The sequence below is a fragment of the Dermacentor andersoni genome, chromosome 1 (assembly GCF_023375885.2).
Source record: "Dermacentor andersoni chromosome 1, qqDerAnde1_hic_scaffold, whole genome shotgun sequence".
NCBI lineage: Eukaryota > Metazoa > Arthropoda > Arachnida > Ixodida > Ixodidae > Dermacentor > Dermacentor andersoni.
Window position 1 is genome coordinate 292,599,469 of NC_092814.1, and position 14,391 is coordinate 292,613,859.

The window sequence follows — 14,391 nt, forward strand, 5'->3', positions numbered from 1 at the left end:
GTTGTGCTTTCATTGTTTAGTTCGCGTTGAAGCAAGAGACAGCTTGAAGGTCATTTCGCTCGCTGCGGTTGCCGTGCTTATCTTAATTTGCTACCGCAATCGATAGTTCGCCTTTTGGGCGAAACTGCAACTATTTTTGTTTATTTTTAATTTGGACGTTCATCACTCACTCTTGGTAATAAGGTTGCTAGACATTGTGACGAAAGTTTCGTAAGTGAGGCACCTCGGATATTACGGACTTCGGATAAAACTGAAGTTGTTTGTCAGATTATCAGGGTCCGTTGTAATAAGAGTCAACTGTAGTTTCATCAGCCGTATAAACTTGTAAACATTCGCTTACCAAGTTACCAAGCATGGTGTCACACGCACACAAGCAAACATGTCTCACTCGATGACCGAGGAAAATCTCTGTCAAAATGCTAGAGTGAAGAAGTGTGGTAGCAGTAGTGAGTGAATTTACCTTCTACTCCCTCTCGCTTTAATGTGAATTAAGCGGTGAGACAACAACACGATGCACCTAGACGCATATTGTTACTGGTGGCCAGCGGGCGTAGTGACTGTCTAGCCTCTCCTGCACCACTGCGATGAATCGCTTCATGAAGCCAACAATGCGTCCCCTCGGACAGACCTGCAGCGACAGCAAAGCAAGACACGTTTGGCAGATCGAGTGTTGTTTGTTAATTCACTGTCGTCGTCATGGATGACGGGAGCAAGAAACTCTTGGAAAAGGGTGTTCTGTGGCATTTCCTCACAGACTCCGGTAACCGTCACAGTCGTTTGACAGATGCTCCAGCTAACTGCTGAGTCATCCCAGGAACCAAGACGTGCCAATTTGAGTCAAACGTGGTAATCCCTGTCTATGAAGCTCCCCTCTTTTCTGCGTGTTCAGTGAACAAAGGTGCAGGAGTGATTGTGTGAACCCTCGCCCTGAACGCGGGTACTTCCACGACTTTGGACGCTCCGATTAGACGGAAGGTGGACAGCAGATTTCCCTGGCCTAGGTACTAGGGAGGACAGAGGGGATCTAAGCAAACTCTTCGGCTCCTCCGTGTGCTTCAATTCAGTCATGCTAGACTGATGAGACTTAACGTTCTCTACTCTTCATGTAGATATTGTAAATAAACCCAGTACTCCTCGTTCTTGATGAGAACACATTCCTCCCTTCAACAACGTCGTTAGCGTGGATGGGTCGGATGATGGCATAGGCCAGCCACCCCTTTTGACGTGCCTGACCCTAACTCTTACAGTAAACTCTGTCCCCATCGCAGATCGCTTTCAAGATAGGGGCCACACACAGCAACTGCCGGAGTAGAACGTCTCTCCTGTTTGCGGTCGTCCCGCAAGCCAGTTACGGGAACATCTAACGCCCATGATGAGGCCCGATTTCCATCTGTCTCTGCACATGTGATCACTTTCCTTTTAATTGCGGCATCGTGATGAACTCAGCATGTCTTCGCAGTCAGTACTTCCATGCTGATAGCGCAATCGCAGAAAATGGGAAGACAGATGGTGGACTAACCTAAGCACATGTACTACAGCACATGGAGGAAGCTACGGCAGCTAGGATTGAAGCACATACGAGGCAGCCACGTTGAAATGCCAATGGTGCATATTTAGGGTCATACTTGGTTCTAATGCACACACAATTTTGGGACCCATTTTATCAAGGAAAAAGTGAGTGTTCGATTCGAGTAAATACGGTATTTTTGTTTTACAGGCATGCACTCGCAAACCAGAGATACTGCCGACCGTGTATCTATTTTTATGAGAAGATACACAGGCGGCAGTATCTCTGGTTTGCGAGACACATGAGAACTGATACGGTAAAAGCTTTGCTAATTCGAATTCTGCAGGGTTGCTATGAAAATTCGAACTATTGACAGTCGGAGAAAAAATAGCTCGGTTAAGTGCATATATAGTCCGACATAGCGTGAACACACTGTGTCATGTTAGCATAAACGTCTATAGTTTGAAGCACTGGTGTAGCCAACGTAACCAGACGTGGCCAATGCGGTCCGACGTGCCCGATATCGAGATGACTCTTGCTCCATCTGTGCATTTGTCACGCATACTGCGCTGACCCACAATGAGGGAGTGTTTGTGAGTGATGGTGCTGGCTAACACTCCCAAGGTTACTTCTAGCCCTAACAGATAAATACCCAAGAAAGCAGATGAGGAAACCGCGCCGCGGTAGCTCAGTTGGCTAGAGCATCGCACGTGTAATGCGAAGACGTGGGATTGTTCCCCACCTGTGGCAAGTTGTTTTTACATCCACTTTCGTTGCCATTAATTTATTGTTACTATAATTCAATTATTAAGTACATGTAATTTCCCCTATGTTTTTCTTGGTGTCTTTTTGTTAGGAGTATGTGTTTAATAACAAAATGCATAACAATAAGGTTATACTGTATATAGTAACCCTAGCTTGATTTTCATAAACTTTTCACTATGCGAAACTTGAACACAATGTCTGAACCAGTGAACCTTTGTTATTGCAAAAGCTGTGTGATCGCTGACTGCAGTTGCTCAGTGGCTGTGGCATTCTACTGCTGAGCACAAGGTCGTAGATTTGATCCTGGTAGTAGAGGCCGCTTTTTGATTGGATTCCTGGTAAAAAGCTCTGTAGGGTCAAAAATCTGGAGTCCCCTAGTATGGCATGCATCATAGTCAGATTGTAGTTTTGGTGTGCAAAACCGCAAAACTTATAATTTAAAAAGAATTATCTGACCGTGTTGAGTCAACAGTGAAAGCCTCATGATTCCTAATAGTGGCAAGTGGCCTTGTAAGATGGTAACCCTGCTATTGGAGGGGCCATTGTTCCAATGCTGTATTATCATTGCGCACCACTTATTTTACATTTTGTGTGTTTTGCAGTGTTGAGCCTCTGGTGGCTGAAATGGCAGAACTGTGTGTCAAGCAGTTCAGGGGAAGTGCTGGCAAGCCGTAAGTGCACTACTTTGTTTTGCTGCAATATGTGCCTACTGGCTTGATCGTGTGTTGAGCTTTTTGTATAATATGGGACTGTGCCTGGTGTAAGCTCTTGATGTAACCCCAGAACAAGCTGAGGTCATCCATGCCAACTTGTGCACAAGGCAGTACAAAAAGACAGTGTCACCGCCTCTTGTGGTGAAAGTTGTGCGAGTCATTGATGCCGCTAGCATTTGATGTTAGAGCTGCAGATTTTAGCTTTGCCTAATGTTAAAGTGCATTTGCTTGAAGGCAGTTGCAATTAATTGTGTGTACGCTTATGGTTATATCAGTTTTTTAGTTTGAAGAGAAATCAAAGAGAGTGAACCTTTTTCTTTTTTTTTCGTATAACCTGTGCACGGTGTTGCGGTTCCCTAGGAAATACCAACTTTGAATGGGTGAGAACCTTGCCTTGAGGTGTGGCTTCACAGCAGCGTATCACGTGCTGCCGTGAAGCCATACCTCAAAGCAAAATTCCAAAATAACGCACCTCGACTTGTGTTAAATTCTTCAAATTTATGGTGCAGGTTATACATGTAAAAATGCGGTAATTAGTGTCAAAGAATATTGAAATGAATAGTTCAAATAGTTGTGGGTTTTGCATAAAACCTTGACACATGTGCCAGATGTTCACAAACTTAAAGGGCCCTTCACCAAGCCACATAGCACATATAGCAAACTTGGTTATATGCTGGAAGTTGTTACGTGCCCTCTAAGGAGTGTTCTACTGCAAGAATTTTTCAAATGAGTTAATAGCAGAGATAGAAATATTTGAAGTGCCCCAAACCCATGTCAGGAGGCAAGCTTCACTGCCAACATCGACACTCCTGCCACTTGCCGCTGCCCGCTGTCTAGCTTCCTCAAGCAAAATACCTTCCTTGCGTTCTCCCATACCATGGCCGGAGCATTTGATCATGTACACGTGACTAATGAATAACTTTAATTAATCTATTTTAACTTTTTTCATGGCTGCCATGTATGCCGATAATGTCAGAAAAAATTGAGTGGAACATTGTATTGCTGTTCGAAACTTTGGTCGTTGTTAAACATTGCCTCTTTGGAGAAGGTGGTGACAGTGCCACAGGGATGTGTAGAATGATTGAGGAAATCATTCTATACATCATATATTCTATATTCTATACATTGATAATAATGTGTATAATATTCTGTACATTCTATACGTTCTATAATCGATACATTGATGGCAACACGTCTTGCTCACCGAAACTCTCGATCGTACATGTCTTTAAATTTATGCTGTATTTACTCGAATCTAGGCCGGCCCTGATTCCAAGCCAACCCCTGAATGTCCAAAGTCAGAAAATAACTTGCCTCGAATGTAGCCTGAACAAAAAAGTAAGGACAGCATTCGCAAAATGAAAACAGCATTTATTTAATATGAACATGCCGAGCTCACTCTGCGTCATCATAGCTGCTAGCCTCGTCACTATAGCCTAGACCACACGTACGCTTGCGGATGTGCGCGAGCTCACGTCCGCGTGCACACGTATGCGCTGACAGTGCAGCACGGCTGGTACGCTTCAAAACACGGCACGATTTTAATTAACAGCTCCTGTCTCTTTACATGCGCTTACCTTCTTTATTGCTGTCGTCTCCTCGTTGGAGCGCACGCAAAAAATGTCTCCCGTTGCACCCTTCAATGACGGACGTTTTTCGCATGGATGCTGAAGTCCCACCCCGCTTGAATATTTGGTGACGCTGCTGCGGCTAGCACAACTTTTCATTTGAAAGCGGCACTGTAGTGGCATCGCCTGTTTCGTGGCATTACGATAATGCGACGCCGTATGCCGAAACTACACAGGTCAAAATGGCGACATCGCTCGTGTACTTCAGTTGGCTACTGGTGCGGCTAGTAGCGGCTGCGGATACTGAGAGGTCTAGATAGCACTAGCTATGCATGATATTTATCATATTCAATTACGAACTGGTGCGTTTCTTCAAATCCTTGAATTTAAGCTCACCCTAGAGTTTGGTATACAGGCAAACCCACTTATAACAGTGTTCCAAGTGCCACGAAAATTCCATTGTTATAATCGATAATTCTTATAACCAGGTTGCATGAAAAAAATCAAAATAGGGGGTTGGCAGAGCTGATGTGAGAAAACTATAATGGCGGGGAGGCCAGTGCCCCCCTACCACCTTCCTCCATCCAGCTGCTGATATTGTTCACTCGTTTAAGGGGGGACGCGGCCCTTGAAAACCGAAAAATCGCGAAAAAGTCGATTTTTGAAAAACCATATTTTTGAGTTGTATGTCTCATAAACTACCTGTTCTGTAATTATCAGCACCTAATTCAACCGTAAAGTACCAAAAAAAAACGCTACTTTTGAGGCCACCGCGGCCCACAAGACACGCGCAAATGCCGAAATGAAGTCAAACTTCGCGCGCGCGCGCGCCATTCCCGGCCCATGCGGCCTGCCCGCGCCATATTGGTGTCGTTTTGAACGTGAATTCTTTGTCTCTATTTTGCCGCCTTGCAAAATGGCATCATCGGCGCGGTTGAGGCGCTATTGGCGTTTTCCCGCAATGTGATGCGGAGCGCTGATTGGCCGGAGCAGCGCGTTCAAATCCCGCGGGCTAAAGCGTGCCCGCCATTGGCTGCTGCGCGGGCGGCGGCGGCTGCTCCCTTTGATGGCACGGCCGCCGCGCTCGCATCCTTGCTGCCCCTTGATCCGTCCGCCTCAACATGAGCTTGCGAGCTGCTCATCGCCTTGCGCTATCTTTTAGATTATTTGCAAAGCTTTTTTTTTTTTTTTTCGCTAGTTCTTCGCTGCACGCGATGCCGGCAAAGCCCAAGCCAGTGCAGATGTTGGGTGCGCGGGAGCGCGATATGAGTCTTGTACGAGCATCGAACTTCCGATCTTCCGTAGCGAGTGCCGACTGCATAGACGCTTTTCAGCGGCGGAACTGTGCTTTCGGCTGTCGCCAGTCGAAAATCCGACACACTGATGTGCCTGGAGCAGCAAGAGCTAATTAGAAGCTCCGCAGGAGCTTTCTAATAAAAAAAAAAAAAACGCGTGTTCAACTTTAAGGCCTGTTTTCTCGGAATGGATTTTTTCGCTAGTAGTGGTGCTGGGGAAGGCGATATCTCAAGAACCGCTCTTCAGATTTGTATGCCGTTTTTTTTTATTCTGTTCCTGAATGACTTTGCCAGGGGGTAACAGGCTCCTTTTCTTGAAAGCTGGTGCAGTTAATTTATAATAAGCAATTAATTTTTGATGAATGTGGTCATTATTGGCTACATCAAATTCAAAGTTGTGTTAAAATTTTTTGGAGGGGAAATTAAAGAAAAGGGCTCTTTAGCCCCCTGGGATATCTGTCAAGGGATCATCACACTGAATTTCAGCTTCCTACGATGTTTTGGCATTTCTCCAGGCTCTTCCTCAGGCATATACATGAATCACCTAGTTAGACCTCAATAACTCTGGAACTAATAAACATATCTACATGAAACTTTGCGGTTCCTCATAGTTCGGTGGTGTGAACGTACCCTGAAAGTTTCATCTAGATATCTTAAAAAATAAAAAAGTTCGGTCTCCAGGGTAGCCTCCCCCCTTAAGGGGGGACGCGGGTTTTACATCGCGAAAAATGGCCAAAAAAATCGATTTTTTGAAAATAACATTTTCAGTTTCTATAACCCTTTTTCTATCTGATATCCAAATATCATCACTGTAAACCACCTAAAAGTGCTCTAAAAAATTCGTTTTATCAGCCAAGGTGGCGAAAAATCTCGCGGAAATCAAGAAAGAACAGCGTTTTTCACGCCACAATATCTCTGGAACGGCGCGACCGAGCGCCGCCATCTTGGTCTCGTTGGAAAGCGCATTTCTCAGTCTTCAAATCTGCCGCTTCAGCGATCTCCTCCATACAGAAACAAGCGCACAAAAAGCAAATGATTGAGGGTCGTGCCGGAGTCTGCGATTGGCCGCGCCCGCCACGTGACTCCAGCGCGGTTCGCCATTGGTTTGGCGCTCGCGTCGTCTGCTCGGCTCTTTGCACCTCGCGAGTTTGACGTCTCCACTCGCCGTAATCTCGACGTGTCAAAACGGGCGCTACGCGGACATCGCAGTAGCGTGGCCGATCCCTACGCTTGTGGACGTTTCAGACGCGCGGCTAAGCATTACGAGCATCAGCGACGCGGACTTCTCGACCAAGATTCGCGCGCGGAATCCTCGGACATGCGGCTAAGCCTTTCAGCAGTCGGTGTTTCGAATTCGTGACAAATTCGTATCGCGCACGTAATCCTCAGAAACGCGGCTTAACATTTCGCGCATAGGGAGTCTCCGACTCGGCGATCATGCACATCGCGCGCGGACTTTTTGGACCTTCACCTAATCATTCTGTGCATCGGCACATCCGACTGCGCGAATAAGTGCATCGAGTGTCGACTCCTCGAGCCCGCGGCTAGGAATTTGGCGCGTCGGCACGTAGGACTGCGCGAATGAGCGCGTCGAGTGTCGACTCCTCGAGCCCGCGACCAGGCATTTCGCGCGTCGGCACCTCGGACTGCGCGAATAAGCGCATCGAGGGTCGACTCCTTGAGCCCGTGACTAGGCATTTCGCGCGTCGGCACCTTGAAATGTGCAACTAAGCACATCGCCCGTCGGCTCCTTGTATCTGCGGCTATGCATTTTGCACATCGGCACTTCGGACTCGCAACCAAGCACATTGCGCGTTCACTCTATTATCATATTGTCACAATAGCTCGTAACAATATCTATCATACCACCGCTTCATAAAGAGAACCTCATCATGAGCTCTGTTCACTAGGCCCCTTGGGCTGGCACACACCTGGCTGCAGAAGTGATCGAGGCATCATACAAAAGTAAAATTCTAGAAAGCACCTAGCAGCTGCATATCTATCACTGGCTCTCTGATCGTAAGTTCCACAGCCACTGTCAGGTGAAGATGATTTGGAAGGCTACTTACACTCAGAGCCTTCATTCAGTAACATGGTCAATTCTACCAAATGAAAAAATGCCTCACTGATTGTAATGGAGACTGCTATCAATCAGGCAGCCTGCATGTACAACACTGGAACTATATTCATGCCCACACAGAGTTCTACACTTCGGTTTGAAACCCAGGCACCATGCTCTTTGTAGAGCATGGTGCCTAATAAAGTTTCTTGTGCTAGTTCAGTGGCCAGTGTGCTATTATTTTGAGAGTGTGCAGTCACGCATTTAGTATGGCCATTCTTACAAAACATAGAGCTTCAAAATGGTGCCATTTGTATTGCTGTAGATTCACTTCAGAAAAAGCTACATTTGTTTGAAACTTCAAATGCGTTCATTTCAGTTCGATGTTTTTGCACACTGTACTCCGCCTTACGGGTGTTTTTTCTGGGTTGTTTTTGGCCAAAAATGACAAGGGTGGTATCATTTTATTCGTATTGAAATGATCTGGGGGGTGATGCTATTTTTATTACTCTTGCACCATCATGAAAATTACATTTAGGTATAGTAATTGCTGCTAATTAGAAAAAAACGTTCATAATAAATGCAAGATTGTTTTCTTGTCTGCAAAATGCTTCCAAATGAATAAAAATAGCATCACCCCCTACAGTAGGTCTTTAGCAATGGTGTCATGCATCTAGTTTTTGGTTTAGCAAGACGGAATCGTCAAAAAGCCCCGTAACGAGTTTAAAATTAATTTGACTTCAGACCTCAATATTTTTTGAACTGCTACAGCTATCAAAAATCTAATTACAGATCTGAAATCAGCATGAGAAATTACCCCAGGCTGTGGAGTTTATTAAAGATTCACCCAAAAATAAGAAAAAAATTTTTAGGACCCACCTCCCCCCTTAACTGCTTCCTAGGCGCTCCGATCGCATGTGCCGCAGCTGTCGGCGTTAAAGAATGGCTCTGCTATAGCAACTGCAAAGAGGTTTCACGGGTTGCTACTAATATGCAAGCATTGCCGAAGCATCGCTTTGGTGACCCTAAAAAGGGCCTTTTAAAGATTGCGAGAAGGCTGCCGCGGCAGTCTGTCAGCTTGAGAAATCCAGAAGAAACGCTGAGGAGAGATTGCCACAACCATCTCGCCACGTACAGTAAAACCGCATTAAACCATACCCGCTGAAGACGTGGGTCCCAAAACCAACTTTGTTAATTTTAGTGTGAACGGGATGATATTTAACAGTATTGTTCAGCTTTTTCTGCTGATTGCAAATATCTAATTAGATATTGTATATCTTCATTAGAACAAATGATGCAAAGTTTTTAATACAGAAATTCAATCAATTTCTTACGGGACTTTTCAAAAACTTAACTTTGTCAAAAGGAAAAACAAAGTATACGGCCAGAACGCCAGAGAGTAGCTCTAGCCGGTGATGCTATTTTTATTGTTCTCAGTGCAATTATAATGCAAAAATACCAGATGTAAACATAATTTCAATATTTTTGCTAATTTTCATTTGTATTTAGTGGCAATTAAAATTTAGCCGGCAACTTTAGAAATAAATAAATAGCATCACCGGCTAGATCCATTCGACACAAATATATTGATACCAAACATTTTGCTGGTACTTAGAAAGAACATATGAAGATCCCCCAGTGTGCGGTGTCCAAAAAAATGAAGCTGAGAAAAACGAGTTTGAACTTTCAGTTCACTATAACTTTACTTTTAATGGACTAACAATATGGCAATATAAATTGCACCACCATGTAGCCCTGTCTTTCAGCAACAAGTTCATGACATATATATGGCCATTTTGCAAAGATAACATTGAGATATTGGTTGCAAAATCATGCATAGTCATTGAAAGCAATGCCAGAAAGCTAGCACCACGAGCTTCACATTCCTATTTTAGTTCCTTGTTGTACAGAAGGCACACAAATGGCATCCCTATGCAAATAAAGTTGCAGAGAGTTCATGGCCACAACAAAATATGTCCTTTCCACAAAGTTTATGGCTACAACAAAAAATTTGGATCAAATCCCAGTGGTGGTCGCCATATTTCAATGGAGCTGAAATGCAAAAAAGTTCCTGTGCTTGTGTTGTAGCGCTTCCCAAGTGGTCAAAATTGGTCCAGGATCATATCACGGTTTTGGAACGTAAAATCCCAGAACTCAAACTTAAAAAAAAAAAAAAAAAAAATTTATCTCTTGCACACCCACAATTGTGCATTCAGCACAAGGTCACACCTATACCTATAGAAGCCCAGGACTGTAGGCAGAGTCTGTTGGTGGCTTGTGCCTCTTTGCAAGCTTGTTTATCAAAGCATTTCTGTTTGTGTGATCCTTGTTGGACATGTGAAGCCTCCGACGATCCTTTCGCGCATGCCACACGTGGAGCACTCCAGCACAAGCTTGGCACAGAGCTCGTACTCCTTGGCGAGGTCCTTCGAAAGCATCAGCGTTTTCTTGGCGCACACGGGACACGGCATAAGTCCAAAAAAGTCTTGTCCCACGGATAAATCCACGATCGCAAGTTCCGTTCCGCTGTCGCTGACGTCCTCTTTCGTGTCAACACCCAGCAGCTCAAACTTTCGCTCCGTTGCAGACTGCGACGCCAGGCGCGTTTTCGCCTTATCGGCGATCGCTGCGCGCTTGCTTCTTTCTTCGGTCGTGAAGAAAACGGTATCTACACGGTCTGCGCCAACACGCGAGGCGTGGGTGGACGAAGTGTTGATGCTAGACGTACTGGGTTGCAGCTCGGAACTCGATCCAGCAGAATCTTCAGGCAGACCAGCAGCCGGCAACTCCAGGTACACGACAGGCTTATCCGTCTTCTGTCGCGCCTTCCACGGCCGCCTTCGCGCCTTGCCGAACGCTTGACGCGTAGTAGTCTTCATACGACAGTTTCCTCCAGCCATTTGGGCAGCGAAAGAGACACTTTATCGAACGTTGTCGAGAAGCGAGCGGCCGAACCTTCACAGTGGCGCGATGAAACCACACAAACACGCAGCGCGCACGAGAGCGACCAGCCTGTCGGAAACGCAGGAATCGGCACCCAAACGGCGCCAGACTAATAGAAGCGAGGCGCGCGGGGGGCGTGCGTGCTTTGGCCAATCAGCGGCACGGGCGCATCCTTCAGAAATGACGCGATAGCGTCGGTTCCTCCTCACCTACGCCATATTGAACCGCCGCAAAATACGCACAAAGAAAGCAGCTTCCAAACAAGCTCAAAATGGCGCCCGCCGGCCAACGCGTTCGCAAATGACGACGGCGCAAACTTCGAACATTTGTGGCGGTTTTTTTGCTAATTCTGCGGCCACCCTGGCCCGTATAAGTTTTTTTTTATTATTATTTTCCGATTAAATTTAAGTTCTATATTTCGCGGAGGGATTCTTGAATGTATAAACGTAGCGAAAACGCACTTTTTCGAAAATCGACTTTCTTGCGATTTTTTGACATTTCAAGACCCGCGTCTCCCCTTAAACAGTAGTTTCATTTTAAAAGTAGTAAAGTCAAATCCTCGACTCAGCGGCCATTGAACATAATGTGTTTTGTATCCGCATAAACTGTACCAGCCTATTGTGTATGTATCAGTTCACACGTAGTGTTTCCACTTTTCGTCGCGCAAACACGGCGGTACGTCGTCTCCATTGGGCGACTCGTTAGAACAACAAGCCTCGGAGATCAGCTCAATGGCCTCCAAGCGCCCTGTGCGTTTGCGCATGAAGCCACATCAACATCATTTCGGTGCCGTGCCAGAGTGCGTTGTGGCATCGTACAAGCGAGAACTTGCGTCATGCCGAAACTCGGATAAAAAAGACTGTGTGTCCTCAGCATAGAAGAAAAATTAGACATCGTGCTATCGAACGTAACACGAAAAGTCTGTGCTGGCATGTGACATGGGTCTACTGTTGACTACAGTGTGTGGCATTTGGAATGCGGAGATGTTGCTCGGCAGTGCTGCTGCGACCGCGACGAAATGTTGGCTACGAGGTTCGACTTTTCGCCATCGTTGCCTTTGTTGTTGCCGTAGTGTCGCCTAGCGACAGTGATAAGGACGACATGGAAAGCGACAGAATGGGCGATTCAGGCTCAACAGTGGCAGAAGCTGCGCATTACGTCAGCCTCATGAATGTAATCGTTGCGACGAGAACAGCACCCCGCAATGAAAAGGTGCCCCACGACTTCTGCAACGCTACCGCGCCTGTGCACGGAGAATATGCAACGCCAATGAGGAATCTGCCATGCGAGTTGCCGAGAAGAGGCGAAAAGCTGGCTCACAGCTTCAGCAAGTTTGAGGCCGCTGTCGTCGCTGCTTGGCCGCCGCGGCATCAAATGAAAATAACACGTTTGTTGCACGAAGTAAATAAATACTGCATGTTTTTTCTCCTTTTATCGCACTCTCTGAGTTCTGGTTTTTACAGGTAAGTGGGCGGTCTTGTGCTATTTTGGTTAAGCAGTACTACTGTTTAGTACATACTTTTTCCAAGCTCCGGCCAACTGCGGTTCAACGAGGTTTCACTGTACTTCTCACTGGCTTGCACGAGAAAAGCCTATGTCCGTCAGCCTTGCATGCTGTATGCGAAACTTGCCGACATCCTTCTCCAAGGCATCCAGGTGCAGCGGAAGGTTCCTCACGAGAATGAAGCCCCGGAGGGACTGAGCCATCTGCCGGGCCTCCTGTGAGGACAACGTTGATGCAGCCTGCCCTACCGCGCCATCACTGCCATTGTCACTGTCGCTATGTGATGCAAGCGCGTTCATGACGATCGTCTCATCAGTTAGAAGCACTTAGTTTCTGAATCTATAGCTGTGCGCTTTCTTTTCATCGGCAACATTGTTCATTGCCAATGATTAGCGGACGGATCAGCCATCTTCCGTTTCGGTGGTGAGTCAAGCAAGGCTGAGATGAGAAACCGTGTGGCCAGGAACGATTTTGATGCAACCAACAAAGACGAACATGAACGATTAAGCTGTTTGCAGAACTGCGTTGAATCAGGAGCCAGCGAGCAACATGCGAACAGTGCAGATGGCGTGGTGCATTCGTGTTTGGAGGGGTGGAAGGGTGACGGGAGAGAGCCATGTGAAGATGGATAGAAAATGAAGCGCGGCGGCTGATGGAGCAGCGGCCCATCGTGCAGCACCTTGAATTTCTCATTTCTTGTTTTCTTTTCAAGGATTTCACATTTCACTACTTTTTGGCCCAGATACCCAGCAGCCAGACTTCATTGTTATAACTGATAATGCGGCATCGGGACATTGTAGTAAGCGGGTTCTTTCACCATGGAAAACATACAAAAGTTGACAGTGCAGCAGCTTCTCATTGTTATACCCGATATATTGTTAAAACCGGTATCGTTATAAGTGGGTTCGACTGTATGATTACTAAAAAAAAATAACTATTGGCCTAGATTCAAATAAATACAGTATTTCTTTCAAGTACTTAGAAAATTCAGACCCGAAGTTAATGTTGACTAGCATATTATTCAATCGAATATTCGAAAATGTAGAATGTCATTACAATCAGTGGCCGCACTGGGGAATGTGCTTATGCCATATTCTCAGGAAAGTGTGTGATGGAGTTGTAGCGTCAGTTTCAAGCCAACATGACAAAGCTTTTACAATGACTGAAATGCATACCACAGCAGATGCAAGCTACAGGGTATCTGCGTGGAAGATATTTTGGCAAAGGTCATTAAAAATGCTTACTCTGATGTGGTCTTTATTGAAAAGCTTTGGTACTGTACACGCATAGCAATGTGTGTGTTGTATTGCATTTGGAGAAAGCAATAGACCATGCTAAAACTTAAGCTTTATGTGAACCTCTTCGAGCAGATGCAGCTGCAGATGTCAGTTCTGCTTTCCCCTACCCTGTCTGGTCGTATTGTCAGGCAGCCTAGGGCACTGTAAACATTACTAAGATAAGTCACTCAGTGTCGTTACTACTGTTTTTCATTGAGTGGGTGTGGCACTACCCTAGATGAACTGTACTCTTTTGTCTAACAAATTTTATGAAAATTGCCAACAGTTACCTTAAGGCTTCATCGACGGTCAGTGTTTTCTGTAGTGTTGATGGTGTGCAGATCAAACTCTGGCATGCTACAGTTTGAATGGGACATTTTTGAAGCGACAAGCAGATGCACTTTTCGAAAGCAAGGTAGACGTGCATCTAACGTGCATCTGTATTGGGGTGCTCTGCTATGGGGGAGGCATGGCTGTGTGCAGAGGGTTGTGCAAGATGGCAGTTACAAGCGACAACAGTATTGCTGTTACTGAAGAGATCCACCTGTAGACTACATTGCGGCAGTTGAGCTGGCTCACTGGTGTCAAAATTATCGGTAGATATGTTCTGTTGTGAAAAGAAAAGCTATGCTTGTTCAGATGAAAATGCAGTCCCGTGAAACACAAAGTTACAAGCTGTCAGTGTACAAGTTTGCTAGCAGCATACCCTGTTGGTGGCTTCTGGTGATGATGTGATCTTTTTTTTTTCTGCCCTCTCGTT

The 14,391-nt window shown here is 45.8% G+C and overlaps 1 protein-coding gene and 1 non-coding gene across 2 annotated transcripts in view; both read left to right on the forward strand.

Annotated features, from left to right (window-relative positions):
• LOC126548564 (piwi-like protein 1) overlaps nt 1-14,391 on the forward strand; it is a 153,946-nt gene that overhangs the window by 46,685 nt on the left and 92,870 nt on the right. Inside the window, exon 5 of the mRNA XM_050196791.3 lies at nt 2,875-2,943. Within this exon, the coding sequence (XP_050052748.1) occupies nt 2,875-2,943 (69 nt within the window). The remainder of the gene's footprint in view (nt 1-2,874; nt 2,944-14,391) is intronic.
• TRNAT-UGU (transfer RNA threonine (anticodon UGU)) lies at nt 2,185-2,257 on the forward strand. The gene has a single exon. It is a non-coding gene; the product is annotated as a tRNA-Thr (tRNA).